The sequence below is a fragment of the Actinia tenebrosa genome, unplaced genomic scaffold, assembly GCF_029948245.1.
Source record: "Actinia tenebrosa isolate PJP-AT-01 unplaced genomic scaffold, QUT_ActTen_1.0 PGA_scaffold13__45_contigs__length_12533684, whole genome shotgun sequence".
NCBI lineage: Eukaryota > Metazoa > Cnidaria > Anthozoa > Actiniaria > Actiniidae > Actinia > Actinia tenebrosa.
The window spans coordinates 8,909,864-8,937,095 of NW_028292573.1; the positions used below are offsets into that span (position 1 = coordinate 8,909,864).

The 27,232-nt window shown below is 36.7% G+C and overlaps 2 protein-coding genes across 3 annotated transcripts in view; one reads left to right on the forward strand and one right to left on the reverse strand.

Moving 5' to 3' along the window:
* Window positions 1-6,458, reverse strand: part of LOC116292321 (uncharacterized) — a 19,885-nt gene extending 13,427 nt beyond the window's left edge. For both annotated transcript variants that reach the window (XM_031699607.2, XM_031699605.2), the window contains exon 1: window positions 3,806-6,458. In XM_031699607.2, the coding sequence (XP_031555467.2) occupies window positions 3,806-6,424 (2,619 nt within the window). In that variant the 5' untranslated portion in view covers window positions 6,425-6,458. The remainder of the gene's footprint in view (window positions 1-3,805) is intronic.
* An 8,400-nt stretch (window positions 6,459-14,858) lies between these two features.
* On the forward strand, window positions 14,859-21,288 carry LOC148911771 (uncharacterized). The gene is made up of 5 exons (XM_089029209.1): window positions 14,859-16,752; window positions 17,430-17,608; window positions 17,695-18,696; window positions 18,911-19,913; window positions 20,150-21,288. The coding sequence occupies exons 1-5, from the start codon at window positions 16,563-16,565 to the stop codon at window positions 21,094-21,096; spliced, it is 3,321 nt and encodes a 1,106-aa protein (XP_088885335.1). The 5' UTR covers window positions 14,859-16,562; the 3' UTR covers window positions 21,097-21,288.
* The last annotated feature ends 5,944 nt before the right edge of the window (window positions 21,289-27,232 follow it).

Below are 27,232 nucleotides of genomic sequence, written 5' to 3' on the forward strand. Positions count from 1 at the left end.
AGTGAGAGAGAGAGTAAATAGAAAATAGTATATTTAAGAGGAAATTTTTTTCAATAATAAGCAATAATGACCTTTTTGAAGCGGTATTTTCAATTTGTACAAAGATGTTTGGCTGCATTTGTGTTAGAATGTTGCTTTGTCAGGCTTTTTCATAGAAAACATATATGGGAAATAAGCAAATGAAGGCGTAAACCTCATTTTTGAATAACGTTTTTGCTTTGGGTTAACACTTTGATTCCACTTTCATCAGTCATCTCCACTTACAAACAAGTTAAACTTTCTGAATAACAAGATTTAGCCTTGTACAACAGCCTTTCAAGAAAATATTTTTTGGCGCTCACTGCTTGAATACGAAAAGAATTTTCTCTTAAAAGGTAAAAAATAAAAAATATTTAAACTAGCATAAATGTATAAAAGGTTTTTAAATTTTAATTCTATTTAAAAATAACTGAACACAAGTGTGACTTGTACACATTTAGGATATTGATTGTATTGGTCGTGTAGCTAGTAAACTAAATTGGAAAATTATAGTATTTTAAATACCTATAATACATTTTAAAAAATTATTGTAAATCTTTGTAAAGGCACTTGTAAATGTTTCAAAGGATTTTCCTACGATAAGCTTCAGGATCTTGCTAATCGTTAGAAAGAAAACTGCATTGGAAACTTGAATCAAAGTCCTACAGTATTAGTTTTTTCCTCAAAGAATATCGTGAAAGTATTTTTCTATTTACGAATAAAGATTTTAATTTCGTTACTTTTGTTTGTAAGTTGTTGAAAAAAGAAAAGAAAAGAAAAGAAAAAAGAAAAAAGAAATATATAACTAACAGCTTAATTAACTTAGGTGGGTGTGAAAGTTTTTAAAATCTGAATAATTAACCTACTTGTAGACAATAAATAATTTATGAAACAATTTATAATTCATTTTTAAATGCTTTTTTTCCTTGGAGACTTTATCTATGCAGCTATACTGTTTTCCCATTTCAGACCTTCAGGCTTTAAAATAACAGTTGGTAAGTCGCTGGTCATGATGGCGGGCAAAATTTGTTTAGCTCGGTCGTACCTTGTTTCTGGCTCAACTTTACAGGTCAAAATGACTGGCAAAAAAAAGATTTGACCCGACAAGTTCTAATTCTGGGCAGACATTGTCTAATGGCTTGCCATATATTCTAAGCCCTGCCAACTTAGAAATAAGATTTCCTTTCAAGGTACTGCAGTGGAATACCAATTTATCAGAGCTTCATCTTTAAGTTAATTCCACACACAAAATAGTAAACTATAAATTAAACGAATAAAAAAAAAATGTGGAATATGCAACAGAAAAAATCTATGGGTTATAAACAAAGCTCTTCCAACCTTGGTACATGGACAACATGTTACTGATAAACATTGAAATAATACTCAAGCAAATATATGTGAACTTGAACTAAAATAAAAATCAAAAATTGTTGATTATGAAGATTTTTAGTGATGGATACACCTAATTGAAAAACGTAGTCGGGTTCGAGAAGGTCATATCATCGAAGCTAAGACCGAAAAGGTATTCTAAGGAGAGATAACTAGCTAAAAACTAGTGTGAGCTGGGTCAGTGTTTCTAATGAAACAGTAATGATAAAAAGGTAAATTATACACCGTGAAAAGATGTCCTTCAAACACTAGTCCTTCGTCAGAGTAAAAGAGAAAGAGGTGGTATTCTAAGGTATTCTAAGTATATTCTAAATATGTTTTAAAAGTCAATTTCAATTTCCCAAACAAACTTCTGGGATGAAAAGGAATGGAATTAAATGATTGAATGAAATTTAGCATTTTTTACAAAGAATTTAGCAAGAGTTTAGAGTTTAGAAAAGAATTTTATTTTTGATCATGAAAATGGAAGAAAAAATTTCAGATTATCAAAATGTATTATATGACCGTGAATCTTAGAGCCTGGACACTAGCAAATAGAGCAATCTGATTGGATAGATCGCATCACGGACTGGTCTAGATTCTCCAGTATTAACCGGTCCGATCACATATTAATCTTACAGCGAAAACATTTTGTCCTTTTCATTGAAAAGTGGTCATATAATAAAACTCTTCACTGCACTCGGTCTGTACATTCCGACCTCGGCCAAGATTATCCCGTACAGACCTCCCGCTCGGTTAATAAGATCTAAGTATAGTTCCAAAGCTTTGTAGCACTTTTCTTCTTAAATTTATATAAATTTTAAATATTTTCAAAACATAGCTTGTTATTTAGATAAGTGGAATTAGATAAAGAATAAAGACTGTTTATAAATATTTATAATGATTGTACAATGCATTGCAATAGTGAAGATAAGTTGGAAACCAATAAATGAATGAAAATAAATAAAATGAATTGATAAATGAAATGAATAACAATATTATTAATTACATTTATCAGTGGCTTTCCTATAGAGGAGCTCTTCGTCCACTGAAATTCCAATTGGAATTTTAATTTTTAACATTAATTTTTGTGACAGGACAAAACCCCTTGAAGCATAAAATAATTTAACAATAATAATAATAATAATAATAATAATAATTTTTCAATAAACAATTCTACTTAAAATGACACCAACTTCGGAAATAGACCTCTTCGACTTGGGGTAATGTTTCTCCATTTCAGACCATGTGTCTTTCCCTTGAGAATAAGATTCTTTGTTTGAGCTGTAACCATATTCATGTGTCTTCTCATGTGCAACCGAGCGCAAGTCTTAAACAAAGAAATGATACTCTAGGAAATGACATGTGGTCTGAAATGGGAAAACATTAAGTCGGAGCCGAGGAGGTCTATTGTACCAGGGTTGCATTGGTGAGAGGTGAGTGCTTTCATCGCTATGCCAACCGTGCTCCCCATAATAAATTAGTGAATGAAAGAATAAATGGGAGAGTAAATGGATGGAGTAATGAATGAATGGATAAATGAATAAATGGATGGATGAATGGATGAATAAATGAATGAATAAATGGATGGATGAATGGATGAATAAATGAATGAATAAATGGATGGATGACTGAATGAATGAATGGATGAATGAATGAATAAATGAATGGAAGGATGGAATAATGAATGGATGGATGAATGAATGAATGAATAAATGAATGAATAAAAGAATGGATGAATGGAATAATGAATGGATGGATGAATGAATGAATGAATGAATAAATGAATGAATAAATGAATGGATGAATGAAATAATGAATGGATGGATGAATGAATGAATGAATGAATAAATGAATGAATAAATGAATGGATGGATGGAATAATGAATGGATGGATGGAATAATGAATGGATGGATGAAGGGATGGATGAATGAATGGATGAATAAATGAATGAATAAATGGATGGATGAATGGATGGATGAATGAATGAATGAATAAATGAATGAATAAATGGATGGATGAATGGATGGAGTAATGAATGAATAAATGAATGAATAAAGGAATGAATAAATGAATGTATGTATGAATGAATGGATGGATGGATGGATGTAGGAATGAATAGATGAACCATAAGTTTATGAGTGAGAATATGAATTACCGTAATTAACAAGTGGATAAGTAAAGAAATGAACAAATGAATAAAAAAAATTATGGATGGTATGAACGAATGATGAATGAGTAAACAAATCATTGAATGAGTGGATAAGTAACAGAAAAAAAAAAAAGATTAAATAAATGAATTGATGTTGAGAAGGATGGATAAGTACGTAGTTCGATGGATGATGGATAGCACTGACATTTTGGACAAAATATGTAATTTTCTCAGTACAAAATTTTAAAATAAACCTCAACTCTTACCTCAATCCTGTAGAGAGTAAATTTACTCCTTCCCGGCTCCCAATCAGATTCCAACGCTGTCTCAGAACTTGGTATACTAATCAACTTACTGGGGTGAATCTTCACGACAGTTCTATTATCACTATCAGTAGTATCACCCGAAGAACTTGACGGCATTCCATATACAATCTCCTCTTTAACTGACGCTGCTGGTGGCGTACCATACCAAGTCTCTGTTTCGCTCTCTGATGACACATCTACTACAGCTTGACTACGAGAAAGCTTCCGCCCTGAGCTGGGTGAGTCTGTCTTGGTTTTAAGGACTGGCCGATGGAATGGTAAATCAGAGTCAAATGAGGCAGAATCAATACTAGACGGCACGTTAACTTCCATAGAATCTGCACCAGAGGAAATACTGGTTGACTTAGAGCTTCCACTGCTAAAACCAAAATTCTTTACTGGTGATTTAATGCTTGAGATAAACTTTCGCCCTGCTAAAATCACAGAATCGCTAAATGAAGGATCCGATTCAAGCATCCTAGGCTTCGGTGGTGTCGTTTCCATTGGTGACCGAGGGTCAGACGAATCGCTGTCTTTTGAACTATATCTGTTGTCACGGAAACTATCAAAACTGTTTTTCCCATTAGAAGTATCCTCCGTGCTTCCTGTTATCTCTCCATTACCTTTATATCTGTCTTGCATAAATTCACTCCTTTTCGCAAAGCCATGTTTTCTTTGCCGAATATTATGTTGATATACGTCACCGTCGCCATTCATATTATTGCCTTCATTGTCAATTTCTCTTGATATTGCACCCCTCGGAGGTGCTTTCATGATCGGTAAGGGTGCTATGTCTTCTGAAATTTCATCATCATCACTATCATTCCCTTCGTCCATTTCTTCTCCTTCCTCAACCTCCATGTCGTCGTCACTAAATGACTTAAAAGATCCATCGCTGCTACAGAAACTAATGTTGTAATAGGGTGAGCCGTAAACCGGGGTCGGGTGGATAGTGGAAGATCGTAACGGCCTTTCTACAGGGTCAAGAGTCTCATCACGTTCCAAAACTGAAGACATGTTATTTGGAAAACTCACTGATCTTTGAAAGCTTCTGCTGCCATTGCTAACACACATCTTATTTTGCTTGTCAATACCATTTGTCATAACATCCAAGTCTTCAGGCAGTGATGCAGTTCTTTTCCTCATCTGTGCAAATTTATTTTTCAGATTTCCATCTAACTCATCGCTTGCTTCAAACCTTGTACAACACGTACCAACAAAATCCACAATTTTTTTAGAGCTATTTTTAAGTCTTTCTCTCTCAATTGCTTCTTGTTTCATAGCCTCAAAGCTTTGAGTTTGAAATGTTTTGTCGCCCGAAGAGGGTAAATATCCCCAAGAAGAAGACAAACTAGGTCTGTTACAGCCTTCAAGATCTTTTTCAGAATCTTCTGGCGAGATTAAATTTCCATTACCAGAATCAAAAGTTTTTACATTTTCATTAAACATTGAATCAGAATTATCCAATTGTTGATTATTTCGAACTAATGAGTCTTCTGTGTCCTTGATTTTGATCCTATTATCAATGATCGCTAAATCTGTAGTCTCTTGTCCTTCCGCGGGGAAGATCCTCACCTGTCTTTCAAAGGAAGAAATTACATTCTCTTCCTCTCCTTCGGGCAGAATATTCTCAATATTCTTATAAATCCCACTAGGGTTGATCCCAGTCGAATTTCCAATCGATTTTAAGCCATCCTTATTAGCTTTATCGCTAGTTTCTTGATCGTGCAGTTTCTGATCTGTCAAAACATCTGACAGCTGTTCTCTTGGAGGAGAAAGAAGATCAATGATGGCTTCGTTGACCCACTCTGCGTCACTCAACATATCCACAAGATCTACTAGTTGAACGGCCAAAATCTCCCTCAAAATAAATCTGCCCATATCACAACTAAAAATATTTTCAGGTAATAAAGCAGCTAGTAGAGAATCTACGACAGTTCTTAAATAATTGAGCTCAGAAGTTGGGTTTTTTAAAGCGAGGTGTTTGCTTGGGATCTGAGATTCGTATGTTTGGTGTAGAAGCTGTGAAGACGTGATGGCTAACTTCAGATTCGGATCCTTGTCTTTGAGGACAGAGACAGCTTTATTAAACCTTTCTAGATGCGCATGGAAGACCATAATGACTTGTTCTGATAGTAAATGTGAGTCTAGGTTACTCATTCGGTTGTAAATGTCCACGGATAATTTCTGAAGTGCCGCTTTACTTTCTTCGATGAAGACATCACCTTCTGCAACCTCGCGGTACCAAGACCCCACAAAATCCCTGCTTACATTCTGTACTACCACATCGATCCTCTTAGATATAGGTTCAGGTATCCTACAAAGAGCGGTTTGTCCATCTGTAGTGTTTTGTGAAGAAGATAAACAGCTCTTATTTTCAAGGAAGTGCGGAGATCCATAACCTACCCACTCTAAGACTTTAAAGACTACATCAAAGTCCAGTTCGTATTTACTGGAAAGAAATAGATAAATAAGCCACCAGCTGGCAAGCGCAAAGACTGAATAGTAAACCAAACATTTCCACGAAAATCCTGTTAATATGAAGGCTAGTAAGGCTAGAAATGAGGCTAAAAGTCTCATCTTTTCATGATGGTTTTCGGTTTTCTTGCGCCATGTCCATTTGTTGTCGAATAACATGACCTCCAGCGTGACCAGGCCTAGTGGCCTTATTCGGAAAGCTGTCGGAAAAACCGAACTCCTTCCGAGTGTTTAAGACCCACAAAATAGGGCGCAGGGCGCGGGTGCATTCGAAGAAAGAAAGAAAGAAAGAAAGAAAGAAAGAAAAATATCCCAAAATTAATGTCCCAAATTACGACAAAAAATAAATATAATAATATTTATTATTTAATTTAATTTTTTATTTTATTTTATCATTTCATTTCATTTCATTTCATTCCATTTCATTCCATTTCATTCCATTTCATTCCATTTCATTCCATTTCATTCCATTTCATTCCATTTCATTCCATTTCATTCCCTTTCATTCCCTTTCATTTCCTTTCATTCCCTTTCATTTCCTTTCATTCCCTTTCATTTCCTTTCATTCCCTTTCATTTCCTTTCATTCCCTTTCATTTCCTTTCATTCCCTTTCATTTCCTTTCATTCCCTTTCATTTCCTTTCATTCCCTTTCATTTCCTTTCATTCCCTTTCATTTCCTTTCATTCCCTTTCATTTCCTTTCATTCCCTTTCATTTCCTTTCATTCCCTTTCATTTCCTTTCATTCCCTTTCATTTCCTTTCATTCCCTTTCATTTCCTTTCATTCCCTTTCATTTCCTTTCATTCCCTTTCATTTCCTTTCATTCCCTTTCATTTCCTTTCATTACCTTTCATTTCCTTTCATTCCCTTTCATTTCCTTTCATTCCCTTTCATTTCCTTTCATTCCCTTTCATTTCCTTTCATTTCCTTTCATTCCCTTTCATTTCCTTTCATTCCCTTTCATTTCCTTTCATTTCGTTTCATTTCCTTTCATTTCGTTTCATTTCCTTTCATTTCGTTTCATTTCGTTTCATTTCGTTTCATTTCATTTTATTTTATTTTATTTTACGGCACGGCACGCTTATAGCACTGAACTTTTCACAGTCACACGAAAACTGCTCTAGCGTCCACGTCCACCCTTTCCTCCATCCACCCCACCCCCCCCCCCTCCCTTCCCATACAAAAACGTTTTTGCTCAGTCATAAAGAGACAAACAAACTAAGAAAAAAAGAGATTGAGAGAGTCATTATGATCATCCTTTCAGTGCCTGTGTGGCAGATTTGAATAATGTTAGATTTAATGGCGCAAATACAAGTTCCTTCGGAAATTACTTTTCTTCATTAGAATTTTACGAGCGCGTTCCTCAGTTTCTTGGCGCCAAAACTCCGCCACGGAAGCTAAGTAAAACTGGCTTTAAAAGCTTTTTTTAAATGAGGATCTTACATAGGCAGTTTTACTCTACTACTTTAGCCGATAATTCTTTTGAATAGTACATTTTCATTAGCTGTTTCATATAGCTCGGTTACTACCCTGCGAGCAGAGGATATTTTAAAAACCCTCTCCCATCTCCCAACTTTTATAACTTCATTTACTACCACTACCACTACCAGAATCCCGTGCACACTTTCTTTTGTTCAGTTGATTAGCACCAATTGTCTTACTATTCTTATGAGGGAATACAAATTTCAATACAGTAGGAAAGAAAATTGGCGAAACATTTTGGTCGGAGTCAAATGACGCCATCATGCAAACAGCCTTTGGCTTTCGGTATACACCTATTTCAAAAAACGTTGTCATCGCCAAAGACGATAGGCGATAGGTCATTCCGACATGGAAATGGTTTTGTTGAATACAAAGAACATCGAATCAGTCTCAACACTAAGGTCCATGTTCCTGACGAGAATAAGAAGCAGAAACACAAGTCATTCCAGCTATTCTTGGATCTCGGAATGACATATATCCTATCGCTTTTCGCCTATCTCCTATTGCCTATCGCCTTTGGCGATGACAACGTTTTATGAATTAGGTGTATATGCCCAATTTCGAAAAAGTTTAAAGAAAGGATTCCTGGAGAGTTATATCTTCAACACAAAACCAGGCCAAACCAACTATAATTTTACCTGTTGTAGCCAATGCCTGTATTTTCGTATAAACACTATACTTTTTTTACTTGTCAAGTGAATTGCTGCTCGAGTTATCGCGGTAAATGAGTCTAGCTTTTAGAAGCCAAAACCAGGCTAAACCAACATTTTCTTAACGTTTTTATTCATGTTTTCAACATTTTAAGCCACTATAACCGTGTTCCGCATATTCTTATTCTTTAATCTTATACTCATCAATTGTTCATGAGCTCATCGACCAACCAGGGGTTTTTATTTGTACCACGTGCAGTTTGAAACCCCCATCAAATACGACCGCACCCATTTCAAAGTTCTAGTACTTTGGAATATTTCAAAGTCCTACTACTCGGACTTCGAAATATTTCAAAGTACTAGAACTTTGAAATAAAAACAAACATAACAAAAAGAGTATAAGATGTCGTGTCAAATACTCGTTGCTGTATTCTATTGGGGTTTCAAAATCCTCGTGGAATTTCAAATGCGTCGGCTACGCTTCGGCATTTGAAATTCCACTCGGATTTTGAAACCCTAATAGCATATATAACTAAGGACTTTACTTTTATTTTCGTACGAAATGAAAATTGAATGTTATAGATTATCTACGTAACATTTGGCGAGACCATTTTGACACATACAGTCACCATTTTGATTAATTTGTGGGATACTTGGACGCCATTACGGCTAAGATAGTCATCACAAACCTCAACTTTTAAATAAAAATGATGAATGTGTGGACAGTAATTGAACTAAATGTTAAGAGGAAATGTTTTTCAATAGCGAGCAATAATGGCAAAAAGCGCCAAAAACTAGACCTTTGTATGAGTTTTGATTCCAATTTTCGTTTTGGGTTAACACTCAAAACCTTTCATAAGCAGTTAGAAACTGATGTACTATGATAAAATGCCTGTTTGAAGCGGTATTTTCAATTGTGCAAAGATGTTTTGTTGCATTTGTGTTAGAATGTAGCTTTGTCAGGCTTTTTTTTATAGAAAATATATCCGAAATAAGCAAATGAAGGCCTGAACCTCATTTTGATTCAAAGTTTTGCTTTGGATCAACACTTTCATTAGTCATCTCCATACTTCCAAACAAGTTAAACTTTCTGTATAACAAGATTTTAGCCTTGTACAACAGCCTTTCTTCAAGAAAATAGTTTTTGGCGCTCACCGCTTGAATACGAAAAGAATTCTTTCTGAATATAAAAACAACATTTCGTGTTGTTTAACCAATAAAATCTCTTTTTGGTCTACTTCGTCTTAAGGAACTGAATCAGTAACGAACTTGTAAAGTAAAACGGATGAAATACGTTGTGAAGTGTGTTCACTGTCAGGACAGAAATAAAAATATATAATTCCCCAAAATTGTTATCAGAAATATAAAGAAACAAGCATAAAGAAATGGCCCTGGCAGCGACCATCCTCGGTGCCTTACACCTCATTGTAACCATCTCTCGTGATTGTAAGAGCCTTTCATTGCATACGCACACCGTTCTCATAATGGCTGACGAGCGCACGAAAACGATGTCAGTCACCTAGTCATCATGCAAGGCTGAGCAAGGCGAGCAAGGCTGCTTATTTAAAATAAAGGTGGATAGACCTCTTGCATCGATCTCCTAGAGGGATTGTTCTGGGGGACAAAACAATAGGCCATCTTTTCTTATGAAAAAAATCCATTGTTTTTGTCCCCCAGAACAATTCCTCTCGGGACTCAAAGGTGCAAAGACTCGGGGTGCAAAGGGTCTATAGCGCAAATTCAGGTCAAAACAAAAGGCCAACTTCTTTTACTTTTGATTCTATAAACACATTTCACGTGCTTTTATATCTTTTATTGTGAACTAATGACTGGGTGAGCTCGTTTTCGTGCACTTGTCAGCCATTAGTGCAGTTTTCGTATGACTGTGAAAAGTTCACGGCACGAACACGGTCGTGCCACAGCAAGGGATACGCCAGACAAATCACATTGCACGAGAATTTACTCTCCATCCAATCAAATACCCGGAACACGACATAAACACGGCGCGGACACGGTCACGCCAAGATCACGGCACATTTAGACCAATCATATTGCGCGTGAAAAAAATCATCCAATTCTAGAAAATTCTAGAAAGTATCACGGTCACGGCACGTCATGCTTACGGCACTGAGCTTTCACAGTCATACGAAAACTGCACTATGAGAACGGTGCACGTGTATGAGTAAGGGCGATTTATAACTTATAAATCAACATTAAATCATTACTCGCGATACTGGTAATTTTGAGTTGCATCAAAGTGCCTACACCACCTAGCTTAATATTTTCAGCATTGATTCTAAATAAAGTGAATATTTGAATAGTACAATATTTTCATATGGTTTGAGTGATGCATCTTGGAGATATCAAGGTTCATACTTTCAATATTTTTTTATTTTTTTATAGCTCTATACTTTTCGAAACTATTTCGCCAGGAAAATGAATATTTTGCAAGGATGCAAGATCATGTTAGATTGCAGGCTCTCTGAACAATAAGAAAATGATATAAGCTCCCTGCATAAATGAATAATAATAATGATGATGATGATGATGATGATAATAGTAATGATAATGATAATAATAATAATAATAATAATAATAATAATAATAATAATAATGGGAGGCTCTTATATAGCGCATTTATATAACGTCAGGTCTTAATGCGCCTTACATTTATAACCAGTGGTGCTAGACTTTACGGGTTGTAATCATCTTACAATCTTCGGAATTGTTATAGTTGATTAGTATTATGCTTCCAAATTGGGATGGGCTGTTGAACCGGAAGACAATCCCCTACTCTGACACGAATAATTTAACAGGCTCTTTTATGTCCCCCATTTTACTGTAGGTTATGAAGAGTTGGAGACAGGGCCTACGGTTTTGAGTCCTTGTCCGAGAAGACTTGAAGGTCTAACCAGGCCATTTGCAGATATTCATTACAAAGGCAGCGCCTTCTCCTCAGTTATTTTAAAACCCTGAGTATTGGTCCGGCCGAGGCTTGCACCACGACCTCCAGCACAACAGACCGACGCTCTTACCAACTGAGCTAGCCGGGTGGCTTAACTGCGATGATTTAGGTACCAGAAGATATTAAAGCAATTAACAATATCTGTTTTTAAATCACTACATGGTATCTATCCCTCCTATATACAAAACCAGTACTTTGATTGTGATGTATATAGTTACTGATGCTTTTACCGTGTCTAAATTAACTCATGTATGTATAACATTATTATTATCATCATCAGAGGGTTCAATTTCATGTGAAACTTGCCCAAGATTGCGCTTGAAACCTTACACACACACACACACACACACACACACACACAATGGAGAAAACAGAAAAAATCCTCGAAGCATGAGAGAACCAGCCAGGAACTAGCTCATAAATGCTCGATGACACTGATCTAGCTAGAAGATCGACCCCGGCTATGCTTGGGTGTCTACCCATACAATGGGTAGTTTTCCCAATGGATTCCACAAATGCCCAACCAACAAACTCCAATAGACCGTTTTCTCAAGGTTGTGTGCGCAATGGGGCCACGATCAAAATGAAAAACGCAAATTCAGTAAAATTGAGAAGACAGTTTTATATTTAAAGAGGAGGCTAGAATAGAATCGATTTTATGAATTCTTATCGAAAAAAATCATAGCGGTGCATAATAATACTCGTGTTCTGGTATCGTAGTCTCCCCCACAGCCGCTTTCAGTGTCATCACACAACGCTTTCTCCCCTGAGTAGCGTTGCGTGACGACACTGAAAGCGGCTGTGGGGGAGACTACTGAGTATCGTGGCCTGTCAAGTTCCTTAGCCTTGGATGCGCACGCAACCTTGAGTACACGATTTATTCATAAGTTTTTTTTAGTAGTTGTTGATTTTTTTCTGAATGTAACCTTATAAGAATGCATTGATTCTAAGACAGGCATTTATGATTTTCCACAATCAGTACTTGTTCCATGCTTTATATCAAAAACACATTTTAGCTTGTCCGAAGTAGCAACAGTAACTAGGAAGGTAGAACAATGAATGGGATTGGTGTATTGAACCCACGCGAGGGATCACGTCAGTGCTCAGCACCATTAAGGCATGGCTCTTTTGAGGAAGTGATGGAAAATCAGTTATTTATTCATATATTTGACAGTTTACTATGAATCTTTCCCAAATTTGGCTCGTAGTAGTAATTCTTCAAGGCAAGCAATTACCGCATATCTTTTACCATGGAAACCAGGTCACGTGACCACAAGGCCGCCATCTTGGATTTAAAAAAAAAATCGTTTGTAATCGTATTGAAACTACTTCAAAAGTCCTTAAAAAATCCATATTCCTTTTGATATTTGTAATACCTATATGGATCTAATTGGATATCTTGGAAATTATATTAAATTTAATTTTTAGAATATTTTTAATTTTTTGGAAAAAATAGAAAATATTCTAAAAATTAAACTTAAAATAATTTCCAAGATATCCAATTAGATCCATATAGGCATTGTAAATATGAATAGTAATCTGCATTTTCATGACTTTTAAAGATGTTTCGGTACGTTTACAAACGGCTTGTTTAATAATCCAAGATGGCGGTCTTGTGGTCACGTGACTTAGTTTCCATGGCAACCAAGGCTTTAAGGTTCCTTCTTTTCACAAAAGACATTAACTTGCCAAGTTTGGTTAAGATTCGTCGAAAACTGGCTATGATATAGCTAATCAGTTTTTCATCTGAGAGCCATGCCTTAATGATGCTGAGTGGGAGGCAGCGTTGACACATGCACAGCTCGTGCTTTCGGATCGATATGACTTTTCTGTTGAGTTCAACTCTCAAAATTCTCTGATCTCTGATCGAGACAGGCGTTAAACTGAACTTCACATGAGGGAAAGTATAGTAGTAATAAATTATGCGTTCGGTGTGTATAATGAAGTAGAGAGAATAATAGAAGAATATCAAATGCCCTTGGCGGGAATCGATTCCCACCAAGGGCATTTGATATTTTTCTCTTATTCTCTCTACTTCATTATACACACCGAACGCATTATTTATTACTCTATACTATGTCTATTCTTTGCGTACATATTTACGGTGTTCAACTTACCTATAGAGAAAAAATATCGCTCTGGGATCCTCACGAGTACCCTACATTTCATATTCTGGCTGCGTTACCAGCGTGGTTGGTCCTTGTAGTGTAGTGGTTAACACATCGCACTAGAATACCGAAGACGTGGGTGCGATTCCCGCCAAGGGCATTTGATATTCTTCTCTTATTCTCTCTAATTCGTATGAGAGAGTCGAGTAGTCTGATGAATGAGAAGACTGTTTTTTTTTTAAACGAGAGAACTGTTTAGTTTGTAGATAGATGAGGCAGTAAGCCGTGTGGGATGGGCTCGGATATCAAACAAGAACATGCGTAATAGGTAAATTACGAGCCTTATATGAAACGACTGAAGAAGAGTGCCAATGGGCCTTTCACAACTTCAAGTCGCGTAAAATGAGCCAGCTCAACTAGAAACCGTGGACAGTATAGTAATAATTTGTATAAATTTCATTTGTTTTGATATATACTTCTTCTTGTTAAATATGACCGAGTTGAATGTTCAAAGTAATAAACTCTAATCGCATGTGAGTTAAGACAACACCGTTTTTATAACATACATCTCCCCATCAAAACGTTCTGCGCAAACTAGATCGTTATTGGAAGTGCGGTTTTTCGAGGCATTCTGCTGATCTAAGTCAGGACGTGGCTAACTTACATAGCCATACTCTTAAACGACCTCTAGGCCGATCTAGAGCACGGCTAACTAACAGATCAAACCCTGAAACAATTTCTGGGCTGATCAAAGTCAAGGCATGACTACTCACAGATCGAAATCTGAAACAAGCTCTGGTTGGATCAAAGTCAGAGCATGGCTAATTCGCAGATATATCAGTTAAAAAAAGGTAAGAGCATTTACAAAGTTTAAAGTAAAGAGAGAACTACAACAAGATTTCATGCCTTTTCCTGTTATAAGGTATTATGTCTATTATAAACACCACAATCCCAATAAAATACCAAAGTGATGGCGTCACAAAATGATTTTTTAAGAACTTTAGTATTTTGGTGACATTAGAGAGTTTTAGATTTACGTTCACGGCAACCGTGAAACGTCAGTTGACCATTTAAAAATTATTTTAAATAGTTTAAAAAGAATCGCAAAAAAGTCCAAGTCGTAGAAAAACAAAAGAATACTTGTCTTTGGTGAGAAAGTTTGCACGTAAAGTAAAATACAGGAAAACGATGAAAACGTGGTCACGTTTGCTGTTTGCGGGGAGAAAAAAAGTCGATCTAAAACTCTCTATTATCTGAAACTGTCGGCATGTAAAACTACGATATAGCGAGGAATTTCAAACCGATAGAGCGAAAAACGGCTGATATTAAGAGGGCTAGTCCCTAAAAACCAAACAACGTGAGCAGACCTTGAAAAATCAAAATTCTTCAAACTTTGCCAGATCATAGCATTTGGGCTACTATTAAACACAAAATAACTCAAAGGCTTATTGGGACGTTATTTTTTATGAACGGAGGCAATTTTGATTTTCGCCGTTTTAGGGCGACTTTTGGGGTTGGAATACTACCTCTCAACCCAAGCTCATTTCTATATCAATCTCAAACGCTATGCACTTTTAAAGTTGATACATAGAAAGTATAGGCATTTTTCTACATTTTATTAGTTTTCTTGATAAATATGTAATACGTGGAATATTTTACAGATTTTTGAGTTTTTTCGATTTTGAAGCAAATTCAAGAAGAGCAAAAATAAGCCAACTTCACACTAAAATATCTCCACTGGTATGTCGATCCAGGACAAAAAAATACTTCTGGAACAACGAAGGGCATGTCTTCTTTCGAAATGTAAAATAAAATTTTGGGGCCAGTTGAAAACAGGATTCAGAGAGTCGAAAATTGAAAGGCTCATAATCTCAAACATCCACGCGTTACGGTATTGTTATGTCACGCAAACTCGCGTCTTCAGCGTAGTGAAAAAATCCCTTTGCCCGTAGAATGACTTAGATCATCAAAACTGACTAGCAAAATCATTTCTTATAACCTTTAACACATTCGAGTTGCATTTTGTGAGAAATTAAAAATTATATTTTAAACTGGAGCAACTCATTTCACACTGGAAATAGTAAAATTTTCTAACAAAGTTAAACGAACGAAACTCATTTGATTTTCCATCTCGCTACACGCAATTCTTAGGAATTTAAACATTAATTTTATAATTATTTAGCAGTTAATTAGAACTTACCAAAAATACAAGATAGATTCCATTCATTTGGCGCGCGATTTTCGATAGCGAGAGTTTATATATTTGCCGCGATCGGAACTACAAACGAATAACAAGATATTGCGTTACACACAGGAAACACAAGCGCATCGGGGTTTATCAATCTTTCCTACCGATTTTCCTTCTTTGTTTTTTAAGGAAACTCCTATTATTTTGAAATTTGCAATTATATTAGTTTGGGTTTAATTTTTTGGGGGATTTACTTTTTGTGTCCAATTTTTTTTTTCACGTCCTTGGTCCTTGATTGTCAAGGGGGACTGGACTGGGGACACCTGTTTTCAATTTACTTCCAAAACAAACAATCCTGGTCTCGTTTCACAATACCAGGCATTTACTTCAAAGTAAACAATCGTGTTCTTCGTTATTTGAATAAGTATTTCATATTATTGAGTCCTCTCAACAGCGAATGGCTGTATGTAGCTATTCAGCTTATGTTAAAGGCCCTTGTGGCTCTAGTCAGGACAGAAAAGAAGATGTGCTATGCGTAACTCTCGAAAATTGTGAAAGACCCATCAAAGGACATTTGAAGTTTCTCAATGTTAGAGATTCAGCTTTGGCAACTGAATCACAGTTACTTCTGGCAAGGGCAGGTAGGACGACTGGATGTTTGTGAATATTAGCCTCATGAATTTCTATAGATGGTTATGTACTCGCATCAATCGAGGGGAAACGGTCAAAGCTGGATCCGTTAGACATAAGAATTATGTGGTTTGTCGTTACCCTGAAACAAATCATACTTAGTTCAAACGTTATTTAAATTGGCAGGCATATTTGAAAATCCATCCGATAAGCTGATGCTAACAGTGTGTCCGCGTCACCGAGCCCAGCATGGAATAAGGTGGCGCTGCTTTAAAAAAACTTGCTCAATGCCAGTGAGTTGGGCCCAACACAAACTAAACCAGTACAGAGGCGATCGTGGTCTTACGAGCCAACAGTCAAAGGGGCTTTATCAATTAACAAATAACTTGACTCCAGTTGGGACACGTGAGTATTTTTTTATAATTTTGTATCTGCCAATAAAGGTAGTTTTGATAATAATGTTATGACATATCTTGCCATCACAGATCAAAATGAACAAAGACAAATAGAGAATCTACTACTCAATGGATACATTTTTTATTACCTTGGTTCTGCATTCATCGCCCACTTCCACTCCCAGCTACCCCTTTTACACAACACACAAACCCCGGGTTGGGTACTCCGCCAGAATTTTGGTAGGGGTGTTCCACTGGGATTCTGAAAGGGGTACCCTGTTTATGACATAAAAACTCAAAATTGTAGACCCTGTTTATGAAAAAATATATAATTCATTGCACTGAGTTCCTGTTTCAATTGTCATGTCATCTCGCGTATCGTTTTTTTTTGTTGTTGTTGTTGTTGTTGTTGTTTTTTGTTTACGACCATAATAACCAGTTTCGGTCAATACGAAAGTAGAAACCCTGAATATGACAGGAAACTCAAGAAGAACTTGGAACTTGAGTGTAATTGCATACCCTGTTTACGACAAGCAGCTCGAAAAACCCTACCCTGTTCAGCGGATCATCCCCGTATAGTCCATATATGGAAGTAACACTCTTACGCTGCGGAACCATATGTCCCTACTGTTGGTAATTACGTATGTAAGCCTACTACAACTGAGTCAGAAATGTTTTGTTTTCTAGCAATCTGCAAACAATGTCGAATGCAATTAAAGTCTGAAGTTGATTTACTGCAATATCGATCCCTACCCGAGAATGAAGAAGATCCGGTCATTCAAACGTCAGATGATGAACAAAACGTTGAAGAGCCTGACATTGCTTCAAGTGAGTGTGCAACAAAAAACAGTGACGCGGGGAGTGAAGTAAGTAAATAATTTGAGAATCATCGTTCAAGATGATATCGAGTAAATAATGCTAGTGGGGTAACATGATTCAAATTCTTTTGCAGCTATTAGATGATTTGCAATATGCATTAGAGAAGCTGAACTTAGAGGAGGACCCAGCAGTGATCTTTTCAGACTCAACAGAGAGTAGTAATGGCTCCATAGACCTTTCAAAACAGAAACTCCAGAAGTTAAACGAATTTCTACGAGTGTGCAAAGGTAACGCAGAGTTTGGTTCGATTGGACAGCCCAATAAACCATGGGAAAATATGAGCCAGCGTAGCAAGAACGTCTACATCAATAGAGCCACCGAAGCCATTGTTTCTGTATTGGATGTCTTAACTCCGGGTGATGCGAATAATCTTTGGGAAGCTGTGCAGTCCTCTCACTCTGTCGATAAAGTTCTTGGCGTTTTACAACCAACCGAGAGACAGTATCTTGAAGCTTTGGCTGAAGCGTACCAAAATGCAGGAAGCTGGGATACCAAACGCAACATTCTTGCAATCATGAGTGACCTGGTGACATTTTGTCAGATTCAAAAGTTTATTCCCGGCCTGACTAAGTATCGTTTTCAGGCAGCAAGAATGCACATTCTGAAGCATGGTCGGGGTACCCCTGTTCTTAAAGAGAAAAGTCCTCGAATTAGAATCGATCCAAACCAGCTTGATCATTTCCTGTCCTTTATAACAAGCAGCCATGTCGTACAGGATCTTCCCTTCGGTCAACGTTACTTGCACTTATCGAATGGTCAGGTTTTAGAGACTCCCAATGTCATACGACTTATGATTCCTCAGAGGATCATAAATCAGTATACCCAGTTCTGTAATGAAAGTAATGTGAAAGTTCTAAGTCCATCTACCATGTACCGAATACTCTCGGTTTGCACTGCCACAGTGCGAAAATCCCTCCAAGGTCTAGATTACCTTTCAGCAGATGGAGCAAAAGGCTTTGATGACTTGACTATCCTTATCAATCAACTTGCTGATTATGGCCAAGACAAAGCCTGGATCAAAAACTGCGAAGGAATGCTAAAAATAGGAAAGCAGTATATAAAAAACGACTACAAGGTTCGTAATCATAACAAAACAAAACCGTATTCAGTACCACAGCGCATTGAAAAAATTAAGATCTTTTTTATCTCTTTATTCAAGCTCATTTTTAGATTTTAAAAAAAACGTTTTCTTGCAAAAGGAGAAAGGGCAAGAACCCAAAACCACACAAAACGACCAAAAGAACGTGAAATGTGTGATTTTATTATTAAACGATATGAATTTATTATAGGTTCACATATCAGAGAAATCTCAAGTGAAAGATCACTGTACTGTTTACGCACTCAACGACCCAAATGAAAAGAAGTTGTGTTCATCATGTAGCGATCACCAACATGACCTTAGTTGCTCTTCTTGTGAGGAACTAAAAACTGTCCTTTCTTCAATCAAGAACGCAGTGGCAAACGTTTCGAAGCGTCTAGGAAACGAAAAGGGCGATGATATGATGTTTTCTTGTCAACAGGCAATACAGGCTATAGATACTTGGAAATCCCACCAACTTCGATCATTGAGACAAGACAAATCACGAATCGACATGATAAATGAATTAGATGAGAGTACAGTGTTGATCACCCAAGACTGGGCGATGAAATTTCTTCCCCAGAAGTATCGAGAAACTCAGACCGATTGGTTCGGAAAGAGAGGGATTAGTTGGCACATATCTGTAGTGGTCAGAAGAACAGCAGCAGGACAGCTCCAGCACCAAGCATTTGTACACATTGCAAAAAACTGTAGCCAAGACAGCGATGACGTGGTGTCTATCATGGAACACACCCAGAGGCAACTCAAAAGTGAGCATCCTGAAATCACTGGTGCTGTGTACAAGCAAGACAACGCGGGGTGTTATCACAGTGCAGCTATGATAACTGCCTGTCACTTCATGCAGAAAGAGACCGGAATTAGAGTTAAGCGTATTGATTTTAGCGATCCTCAAGGAGGGAAAGGCTCTTGTGATCGTAAGGCCGCAACGATCAAAGCACACGTTCGTCGTTACATTAACGAAGGACACGATGTTTGCAATGCAGAAGCCTTAAAGGAAGCCATTCTCTCCCATGGTGGTGTGCGTGGTGTTAGAGTTGCTGTGATTGACGCTGCTGGCTTACAAACAATCCAGGGAATTAAACTAGTTGGGATTAACTCCTTTAATAATTTCAAGTACAGCAAAGATAAGCTTACGATGTGGAAAGCCTATGACATTGGTAAAGGGAAATCTCTTGACTGGGCTACACAACAAGGTAATTAATGAATTTTTATTTAAGCCCTCCTTATTTATTGTTTTTAATATTACGATCATTATATATGTTATCGTTTTTGTTTTTTCCCACAACGAAAATGATAAACTGGTAGTGAAAAGGGGAGAAAAAAAATTACGAAAAAAAGAATGTAAGAAAAAACAAGAACATGAAGAGAGAGAGAGAGAGAATTAATAAATAAGAACTAATCAATATATCTTTTTTTTTTGTTTTGTTAGATCTTCGAAGCCCTTCCTTTGCAAAGTTTATCGAATCTTTTTCAGAAGGGTATTTTGTTGAAATCATTCAACGACCGGAGAGTGTGGAGGCCCAAGAAAGTAGAGATAACGAAAAAGATAAAGTGGAAGACGACGTGGAAGACAGTGAAGGATCAACCGCAAAACTTTTCGCCTGCCCTAAAGATGGCTGCGTTAAAGAGTACAAGAGATATAGTTCTCTTGAAAACCACATCCAATATGGTGAATGTAAGCGTGTTCAAGAGAGAGAGAGCTTAATGGATAAGGCCAAGATTATTTACCGAGAAAAATTACTTTATGGTGCTGATAGTGTCCCAGATATGTCCAGCTCGATGCTCTACACCTCACCTGCAGATGACTGTCTACCAATGGGCTGGGCTTTGAAAAGATCTAAAAAGACATCGCGATTCAGTGACCGACAGAAACTTTATCTTAACGACAAGTTTTTAATAGGACAGGCAACTGGCCACAAGATTGACGCAGGGACTGTATCGCGCGACATGAGATATGCTAAAGACAGCAATGGCAACAGGCTGTTCACGATTGATGAGTTCTTAACACCACAGCAAATACAATCGTATTTCAGTAGAACAGCTGCAAAGCTGAAGGGCGTACCAGTAGATACCCTAGCTACTGATGCAGCGGAAGAGCAATTCGCTGCAGCTACAGAGGAAGAAGGCTATCAATCGACGCGAGAGGAAGTCATCCAGCAATGTGGGCTTCTACATCCCATTACATACGAGACCTACAATCTTTGTCGGCTTAACAAGTCTAATGGGCTTAAACAATTAAGTATTAACGTGCTTGCTAGCATTTGTGAGTATTTTGATATAGATACGGATAACATCACCAGTCGTCGAAAGGCCCCTTATATCGATCTTTTAAGGACAACTTTACAGTCGTGTTCTTGTGTACTGGGATCCGTTTGATTGATTCATGGTCAGAATCATAAAGAAAATCAGTATACAGCCAAGACCGCTATTATTATTTTATAGATCTTGCGCTTGTGTTTCCTGTGTGTAACGCAATATCTTGTTATTCGTTTGTAGTTCCGATCGCGGCAAATATATAAACTCTCGCTATCGAAAATCGCGCGCCAAATGAATGGAATCTATCTTGTATTTTTGGTAAGTTCTAATTAACTGCTAAATAATTATAAAATTAATGTTTAAATTCCTAAGAATTGCGTGTAGCGAGATGGAAAATCAAATGAGTTTCGTTCGTTTAACTTTGTTAGAAAATTTTACTATTTCCAGTGTGAAATGAGTTGCTCCAGTTTAAAATATAATTTTTAATTTCTCACAAAATGCAACTCGAATGTGTTAAAGGTTATAAGAAATGATTTTGCTAGTCAGTTTTGATGATCTAAGTCATTCTACGGGCAAAGGGATTTTTTCACTACGCTGAAGACGCGAGTTTGCGTGACATAACAATACCGTAACGCGTGGATGTTTGAGATTATGAGCCTTTCAATTTTCGACTCTCTGAATCCTGTTTTCAACTGGCCCCAAAATTTTATTTTACATTTCGAAAGAAGACATGCCCTTCGTTGTTCCAGAAGTATTTTTTTGTCCTGGATCGACATACCAGTGGAGATATTTTAGTGTGAAGTTGGCTTATTTTTGCTCTTCTTGAATTTGCTTCAAAATCGAAAAAACTCAAAAATCTGTAAAATATTCCACGTATTACATATTTATCAAGAAAACTAATAAAATGTAGAAAAATGCCTATACTTTCTATGTATCAACTTTAAAAGTGCATAGCGTTTGAGATTGATATAGAAATGAGCTTGGGTTGAGAGGTAGTATTCCAACCCCAAAAGTCGCCCTAAAACGGCGAAAATCAAAATTGCCTCCGTTCATAAAAAATAACGTCCCAATAAGCCTTTGAGTTATTTTGTGTTTAATAGTAGCCCAAATGCTATGATCTGGCAAAGTTTGAAGAATTTTGATTTTTCAAGGTCTGCTCACGTTGTTTGGTTTTTAGGGACTAGCCCTCTTAATACTGAAGCATTCCCATACGATTTTTCGTATTTGAGGCTGGATCTAACATGATTGCACCCACTCCAAAATAAGAGAAAATTATGAGGATTGCTTGAGTTTAAACAACCAATTTCCACATTTCTTCAAATATGAACAATTCAAGACTGAATTGCAAAATTTAGAGTTTGATGTAGTGTCACACTTCGGTACCGAAGGTTTTCTATTCGTTAAGATTATTGACTAATGGTCGTACACAATATACTAATCCGTGTTTTGTTGCTGCACTTGAAATTAATATTTTCTCTTAAACCAAATTCTTTGTTTTCACAGCTTTGGTTTAATTTTTCCGACAAAGACGTGACAATATATATAGTTTGGAAATGATTGATAAAAAGACGAGCATTTGGAACGCCTTTTTCGCCGACAAAAAGCCGCCGCTCCCTCTGCACACGTTTTAAAACTTTGAGCGCGCATCAACGCATTTTTAAAATGTACTCCCGACATATATTGTGCATGCTAAAGTGTTCTTTACCAGCTCTAAGATATGATATATATGTTTCACGAAAAGCGCAATTACTTTACAATTATTCTAATCCGAGTTAATGGAAATTGATATGCTGATGACGAACAAGAACGGTTTGAAACTGCCTCGAGCGACGAAAACTTCCAAAACACCATCCATTTTGATTGCACAAGAACTTAATTCCAGCAGACATCAGTTTTTTTATTATCTGGGCAATACGCATTAGTTAGATCAAGCCACTAAAACTATCGTTTTCTAAAAGTACTTTCCCCGTATCAGATAGATACGATAAAGCCACAAAAGTGTCTTCAAAAGGTTCTCTTGTGAATAGTGCATTAAGTAGGATTAAGATTGAAGTGAATCGCCACGAGTTTGCCTAATGGTCGTGGGTCGTGGGTACGAAGTCGTGGGTCGTGGGTATGAAGTCGTGGGTCGTGGGTATGAAGTCGTGGGTCGTGGGTACGAAGTCGTGGGTTCCAATTTTTTTTCCAAATTTATCATTTCTTCACTATACTTCCAAATCGAGATTGTGTGGATTTGTTCCTATAAATTCGGTGCAATTGTGGGTTGTGCAAGGTAGTCTGTGTCTATTTGGCCTTTAAATATGGGCAGAAACTAAAGCACGACTTTTAGGGTGCTTTTCAATGCCTTGGTATTACAAAGGACTATTTGACTTTAAATAGAGAATGCGCAGGATTGAAATCAGCGTATATTTCAAGTATTTAGTTCACTAATATGTTGTTCAACGTCACGCAATTCGGACACAAGGCTTTAATCAAAAAGGTGTTGACAACTCTCAATTTGTTCAAGTAAACACTTGACGCTGTTTTGGACTGCTGCTTGTCAAGAGCTCTTGCCACTTTAACCAAAACAAAAGACCGACCGAAGACGTCCAAACAGATCTGTTTAGAAGTATAACCGTCTATGAATGGCCTATCGTCTATGTACTGTTTAATAAACGAGCAGGAGTGTTTTATCAGATATAAAACCTCCTTCATGGTCATGATTTCTAGTGTGTTTTCTTCATGAATGATTAATGAGTTTTCTAATAGAATATAGTCATACTCGACCAACTTTAGAGCTCTATATAACATAAAGAAACGAATTAGTATTCCCTGTTTGTCATTGGTAGTTAAAAGCAAATATTTTGAGTTTTGGCGTGATAATAGAAAATGAGAGGAGCATCTTATCAGATATTTCCATAAATTTTACACCAACAATCAGAAGCAAAAATAGACTATAATAAAATCGAAATTCATAAAAAATTTTGTAGTGTCCACACACCGTGAGCCATACAGAGTAAAATATTCAGTTCAATTTATGGCATAGCTAGGCTCTTTCCAGTCGCACCCAATACGAAAAGATACTATAGATCTCTCGTATACATTAGGACATAAAATTAAAATTTGGTTCCAATAAAACTGAATATAAGGTTTGAGACTGGTGATGAAGATGAAGATGGAGACATGTGGACATGATTTTTTAAAGAGCTGACTCTATTCGAATTTCTACTTTCCTTATAATTTAGGTATAGACCCGCAAAATCAAGAATAAAACATCGTTTTGATTATACTTACATCAAATCGGTTCTTTTCTAAGTTACTAAATATAACTTCTTTGACCTTCTTGGTATTTAAGCCCAACTGATACGCTGCCGCTGCATAAAAGCAGTCCTCATCAACCTTGGAGTCGTAGGTAACGGTAAACCCCGCACTTTCAAGTCGTTTACTCAGGATTTCCATATTAACACAAAGAAAACTACTAAGAAATAGTGAAACAAGATTTCTCGCAACGCGAATTTGCTGTCCATCGACTTCACACGTTTGCAGCGCGCGGCTTGTCGCTCCAGTTTCTAGGTAACATCCGGATAAAGTCCATTGAAGACTCCTCGTTTAAGCGAACAAGGTAGACAACTAGTGGTTTTTGTTTGTTTGTTTGTTTGTTTTCTTCTTTTTTTTTTTTCCTTTTTTTTTTTTTTTTTCTTTCTCTAAATTTATGTTTAAACAGCAAGGCCATTATACTTAAATGAAATGTAAGAAAGTGCTAAAAGGTTCTCCAGGCCACCAATTTTGGTGTATTTTTATAACACTGTCACGCAAATCAGACACAGACTACCTTGCACAACCCACAATTACACCGAATTTATAGGAACAAAGCCACACGATCTTGTTTTGGAAGTATAGTGATAAATTTAAATTTATAAATGATAAATTTGGAAAAAAAATTGTAACCCACGACTTCATACCCACGACCCACGACTTCATACCCACGACCCACGACTTCGTACCCACGACCCACGACCCACGACTTCGTACCCACGACCCACGACCCACGACCCACGACCCACGACCCACGACCATTAGGCAAACTCATTTCTAGACACAGGGATTAGACAAGTTATTGTGAAAAGGTCTGAAAGTACTATAAGATATTGATTATGAATAAGCAAAGATCTTAGAACTGAATAGCATTGCCCTCTAGCGTGCGACAAACGAGTATATGTCAATAACGTTTGTTCGGTTGTGCAATTAAACTTGTGTTTGCCAATCTATAGTCGGTAAATAAAAGACAAAGTTTAATGGTCTGTGCTCAGGAAAATGGGTTGAATTGTAAGGGACTATTCAAGTAATGTCGTTAGCTTAATGAATAAATCAGTACAAGATTGAAAAGTTCGTTAGTGCATACAAGCGACAATAGAAGCGGTTGTTTAATAGAAATGCAAAAATAGAAAGTCAGTTTGAGGGCGAGTAGGAGATAGGAAATAACTAAGTAAGCGAGGAAGAAACGAAGGAATTAAGGTAGGATATAATCAAGGAAGGAATGAAAAGAAAAAAGCGAATGAAGAATCAAGTAATGAAAGAACTCGCTATAAACAAAGCAAGCAAGCAAGAAACGAACATCTATGAAACGAATGAACGAGGGAAGTAACGAAGAAAGGAAGGAACGAACAAAGGAACGAAGGAAGGAGTAAACGAAGGAACGGACGAAAGAACCAACGAAGAATATTATAACGAAATAAATTATAACTATATTTTCATGTTTTTAATAGTATAGACCAAATCAGCTAAAATCTTTTGCGTGTGACGACGTGAACAGGAAGGAAGGGTGCTTGGCAACGCAACACAAACAAACATACAAGATGGGCATCCTCAACCCAAAAATTCTGTAGGCCGAATTTGAGGTCGGACAAAAGCGACAAAATAACATGACGCTTGCTTAGTTCACATTCCTTCCCGGCTTGGCTTCGTCCTAGCTTTCTTTTAAAAAAAAAAAACCCCTGACATTGAAGCCAGTTATGTTAAAACTTATGTACAGTGCTTTCTCATATTGCGCTTTAGTTACATCTAATTTAATTACAAACAAATAAAGAATTCGCTTGTCTGAGGATCAACGGTTTTAAAGAACCTGCTTAGCTCGAGAGAAAAAGTTATGTGTATAATTTTGGAAAATGAATTTACTACAAACTCGTAAAATCTAATGTTGCACTGATTTAGTGAAATTTAGTGAAAAGATACGAGAGCTGAATAATTATAAATCAGTAATTGCAAAGCAGTATGTTCCTTAATTTCAGTGGTAGAGGTTGTCTATGGGAAGGATTGGGACAAGTCTTCCTGCATGGGACGAGTCGTTTGTTTCTTTGCCCAGGAAAACAATGGTTAGCCAAAACAATTTTATCAAAAATGATAAATAACTCCTTACACTCACTAAAATCCTGGCATAAACTTTCTTTTGTTCTTTGCACACCTAAAAAAAGCTGAATTAGCATAGCTTTAACTGTACGCTTAATGAGAACAGAGTTAATATAGTTCCCCTCTATTAACTCTGATGAGAATGAAGTCTTGTAGCTCCATGTTCAAAGGGACGTAGTTGCTCGTTCATTTTTGAGTGCTTGTGAAGTTTCCATTAGTAGATACACAATGTTTAAATCAATGCTCCTTGGAAAGATGCCGATCTTTCGCATAAAGATCAATAAAATAGACGTTAATTGAAGTATCATCCCAGCAATCGTAACTGATAGTGTTTTTCCCTCTTAATCTGAACTGCAAAAGTCATTAAGCAAATTGCAGAAACATACGCGACTATACTCATGTACTAAATGATCTTGCTACGGGAGCAACTCAACTTAGACCCGCTAAAGATGGCTAAACAAAACATTATATATTGTTTTTTAAAGTCTTTTGTATCTGAAATAATTCATAGGGTGATATTGAAGAGACCTAAAACGTATACGACTTTGACCAAACCACACTAGTAACGACTTTGAATATACAAAGCTAGTTCACAAAACAAAACCAAAATATACAAATCAAACCATACAGAAAAAATAGTTTTAGATGACTTACGGATTCAATATCAATGAAATTCATGGCGCATAAAACTCGGTTTAAATATTTAGTGGTCAATGCCAATATTTTCAGTACAAAAATCAATTCCTTCGAATTCATGTCAGTGGACTCCAACATGCAAGATAGAGTGTTGGTACGACCTTTAAACCCAAAAAGAACAAAGATAAATATTACATTAAACAGTGATCAAAATTCATTGCATAGTTTCACGTAA

Coding starts and splice junctions, on each gene's coding strand:
- LOC148911771 (XM_089029209.1), top strand. CDS start 16,563: ATGCTAACAGTGTGTCCGCGTCACCGAGCCCAGCATGGAATAAGGTGG. Junction 17,609..17,694: donor ACAGTGACGCGGGGAGTGAA/GTAAGTAAATAA, acceptor ATTCTTTTGCAG/CTATTAGATGATTTGCAATA. Junction 18,697..18,910: donor ATATAAAAAACGACTACAAG/GTTCGTAATCAT, acceptor AATTTATTATAG/GTTCACATATCAGAGAAATC.